A 3748-nucleotide genomic window follows, 5' to 3' on the forward strand; every position below is an offset into this window, starting at 1 on the left:
GTGGGGGGTGGGGTTGTTGTTTGGGGGGAAGAAGGGGGAGGGGGCAATACCGAGAGAGTCAGTGGTTTCCATGGTGATGGAGCCGAAAGTGCAGGAAATTTAAAGGCTTGGACCCTGCGAGACAGACAAACCGGTGCCAACGTGCGCGGACGCCGCCGCCGCCGCCGCCGCTGGAGTCCGCCGGGCAGAGCCGGCCGCGGAGCCCGGAGCAGGCGGAGGGAAGTGCCCCTAGGACCGGCTGGGCCAGCGGCGCTGCACACGGCGGCAGGACGAGGAGCAGCGAGGAGAGGAGGAGGGGAGAGCGGCTCGTCCACGCGCCCTGCGCCGCCGCCGGCCGGGAAGGCAGGAGCAGCCGGCGCCTCCCGCGCCCGCGGCCGCCCCGGAGTGATTTCGGATGCCCCGCCGCGGCAGCCTTCCCGGATAGACCCCGGAGAGGAGTCGCCGCCAACTTGTGTGCCTTTTTTCCGCCCGGGCGGGAGCCGGCTCTGCGCGAAGGGCTCTCCCGGCGACTCATGCTGCCGGCCCTGCGCCTGCCCAGCCTCGGGTGAGCCGCCTCGGGAGACGGGGGAGCGCCGCGGCGCCGGGGCTCGGCGTGCTCTCCTCGGGGACGCAGGACGAAGCGGCAGCCCCGGGCGCGCGCCGGAGGCATGGAGCGCTGCCCCAGCCTGGGGGTCACCCTCTACGCCCTGGTGGTGGTCCTGGGGCTGCGGGCGGCACCGGCCGGCGGCCAGCACTATCTCCACATCCGCCCGGCGCCCAGCGACAACCTGCCCCTGGTGGACCTCATCGAGCACCCGGACCCTATCTTTGACCCCAAAGAGAAGGATCTGAACGAGACGCTGCTGCGCTCGCTGCTCGGGGGCCACTACGACCCGGGCTTCATGGCCACCTCGCCCCCCGAGGACCGGCCCGGGGGGGGCGGGGGGGCAGCCGGGGGCGCCGAGGACCTGGCGGAGCTGGACCAGCTGCTGCGGCAGCGGCCGTCGGGGGCCATGCCGAGCGAGATCAAAGGGCTGGAGTTCTCCGAGGGCTTGGCCCCGGGCAAGAAGCAGCGCCTGAGCAAGAAGCTGCGGAGGAAGTTACAGATGTGGCTGTGGTCGCAGACCTTCTGCCCGGTGCTGTACGCGTGGAACGACCTGGGCAGCCGCTTTTGGCCGCGCTACGTGAAGGTGGGCAGTTGCTTCAGCAAGCGCTCGTGCTCGGTGCCCGAAGGCATGGTATGCAAGCCGTCTAAGTCCGTGCACCTCACGGTGCTGCGCTGGCGCTGTCAGCGGCGCGGGGGCCAGCGCTGCGGCTGGATTCCCATCCAGTACCCGATCATTTCAGAGTGCAAGTGCTCATGCTAGAACTCGGGGACCCCGCGCCCGGACACTTGATCTATTCAATGAACTTTTTTTTTTTTTTTTTTTGGCTACAGAGACTTAGCTTTCTGGTTCATGTAATGCACTGTTTAACTGTGTAGGAATGTATATGTGTGTGTATATATGGTCCCAGTTTTAATTTACTTATTAAAAGGTCAGTATTATACGTTAAAATTTACCGGCTTCTACTGTATTTTTAAAAAAAAATAAGCAAAAGAAAAAAAACAGAGAAGAGAGACTTATTCTGGTTGTTGCTAATAATGTTAACCTGCTATTTATATTCCAGTGCCCTTCGCATGGCGAAGCAGGGGGGAAAAGTTATTTTTTCTTAAACTACAAAGAGCGGGGAGAACTTTTGTAGAAGGACTTTTTAAAAGCTATTTTCCATTCTTCGGAAAGTGTTTTTGGTTTTCCTTGGACCTCGAAGAAGCTATAGAGTTCAATGTTATTTTACAGTTATTGTAAATATAGAGAACAAATGGAATGACTAATCATTGTAAATTAAGAGTATCTGCTATTTATTCTTTATAATATCCCGTGTAGTAAATGAGAAAGAAGTGCAGAGCAGGATTAAAGAAAACCACTAAAATCGACTGCGCTGGACACTGCGATTCTCTGTGTTGGTGATTGATGGGGGGGGGGCTTGTTGGGGGGGCAGGAGGAGGCGGGTAGGGGGTGCCGCTGTGCTTACTACTCCTTCGGGAGAAGGGGTTCATCACTCCTGGTGTGAAGGAGGTGAGTGCTCAGTTTTTCAGGGAGGGGGGCTTATTCTCAAGCCCCTCACTTGAGCATCACGTGGCCTTTGCCCAGTCTCCCAGCTTTTTCTCCCTATGTCACCAAAGCTAGGGCACCGTCGTGACCTCGACACCCAGCCAGCCCCCTGGAGCTGACCCCAGGCTGGACCGAGGGGCGGTGGGGGGGAGGGTGGGCGGCCGCTTTGTCCTGCCTGACAGGCCCTTCACAATGGGGACACGTGTCTTTCACACCTACCCTGGGGGCGGAGTGCCTCTGAAACTTGACCCCCGAGGAATGGGGGGGGGAGATCAGAGAGCGCCCACCCAGATCCCGCTACCCCTCCCGCTTCGCCGCCCCCCCACACACACACACCTCAATATCCAGCCCTTGTTAACCCTTTGCACTACCAGATGCTTCTGTGGTGTGAATTTCAAGTGGTCCCTCCCTATCAACTCGCAGCCTCCAAGATCTTGCAGGTCTGAGCCCCGGAAATCTGACCCTCAGCCTTAATTGCTAGAGTTAGTTGGAAGATTTGACACTCACCATGCACCTAACCCAGGAACTAAGGAGACCCCAGAAGGTCTGGGTTTTAGAGGGATTAGAATTTGGGTGAAAAGAGCCACCACTGGGATCGGGTGCGCCACCCCCCCCACCCCCACCCCACCCCGGGGCTCAACACACCTACTTCACTTGGGGGTGGAGAAGAACTCAAATCTCCATCCTTGAGTTTTAGAGTTAGATAGGGGCAAAAGACGCGTCACCCCTTAAAGAGACATGCAAAACATCACCCCCACCCCACCCCTAAAAAGCCAAGGTTTGGGGGCGGGCACTTGACTAGCGCGCGTTCCTCCGCCTCAGTGCGGTGGCGACCATCCGCACAGCTCCACGTGGGCCCGCTTCCTGACACTGCTCTGCGCTCCCTTTATTTATCTTGGACTCCAAAGTGGCTCCTTTGCTCCCTCCACCACCACCACCCCCTCACGCCTTTCTCCGGGCGCACCCCCCAGCCCCCAGTCCGGAGTCCTGAAGAATCTATGCTAATTATTTCCAACCTGCGCCGGGTCCCCAGCGCGGTCTCAATGCCCCCGGCCCCGCCCGCCCTGTCCCTCCAGCCGGGCGCTTTCTTCCTTCCCGACGCAGCCTCCGCGGCTCCTCATTTCAATAGCTTGGCCCGGGAGCCGGAGCCCCCTCCCCGGCTCTGCCTCCGTCCGCCGTGGGACAGACGTTAGGGTATTCATTAACTGAGAGCCGAGGAATAACGGCATTATTCCCCCCAGAGAGGGCACCCTGCCCCCGCGACTATCTGAGGCTTCATTGTAAAAGGATTAAAAGTTAAAGACCTCCATCTTATGATTCTTTCATTTAATCTTCCTGGCGCCTGGGAGACATGCTCGATGGATGATGGCTTTTAAAATATTCCTAATGTCGGCTACCTTAAGACTCCACGCCGGGCAAACAAACGTAATTTATTTCCAGAAGAAAGGGGATATTGAGATGTTTAAGTCTATGAACCGCCGTCCCCATGTATATTTGTTAAGTTCTGACAAATACCCAAATAACGTTAAAATCAGCCATTCATCACTTATGAATTTATGCAAAACTTTCTGTGCCCCGGGCCAATATTTTTTTAGACAGAGTTTCACTTGCGAGGG

General features: G+C 57.8%; 1 protein-coding gene across 1 annotated transcript; it reads left to right on the top strand.

The window, feature by feature from the left end:
* The first annotated feature begins 88 nt into the window (after positions 1-88).
* NOG (noggin) lies at positions 89-1362 on the top strand. The gene has a single exon (XM_004684399.2). It carries the CDS (start codon positions 648-650, stop codon positions 1344-1346), a length of 699 nt encoding a protein of 232 aa, XP_004684456.1. The 5' UTR covers positions 89-647; the 3' UTR covers positions 1347-1362.
* Positions 1363-3748: the final 2386 nt, after the last annotated feature.

This window comes from Condylura cristata, unplaced genomic scaffold, assembly GCF_000260355.1.
Source record: "Condylura cristata isolate star-nosed mole 26May11 unplaced genomic scaffold, ConCri1.0 scaffold00017, whole genome shotgun sequence".
In the NCBI taxonomy this organism is placed as follows: Eukaryota; Metazoa; Chordata; class Mammalia; order Eulipotyphla; family Talpidae; genus Condylura; species Condylura cristata.

What these genes read in the sequence shown, in the direction of transcription:
- NOG (XM_004684399.2), top strand. Translation starts at nt 648, where the DNA reads ATGGAGCGCTGCCCCAGCCTGGGGGTCACCCTCTACGCCCTGGTGGTG.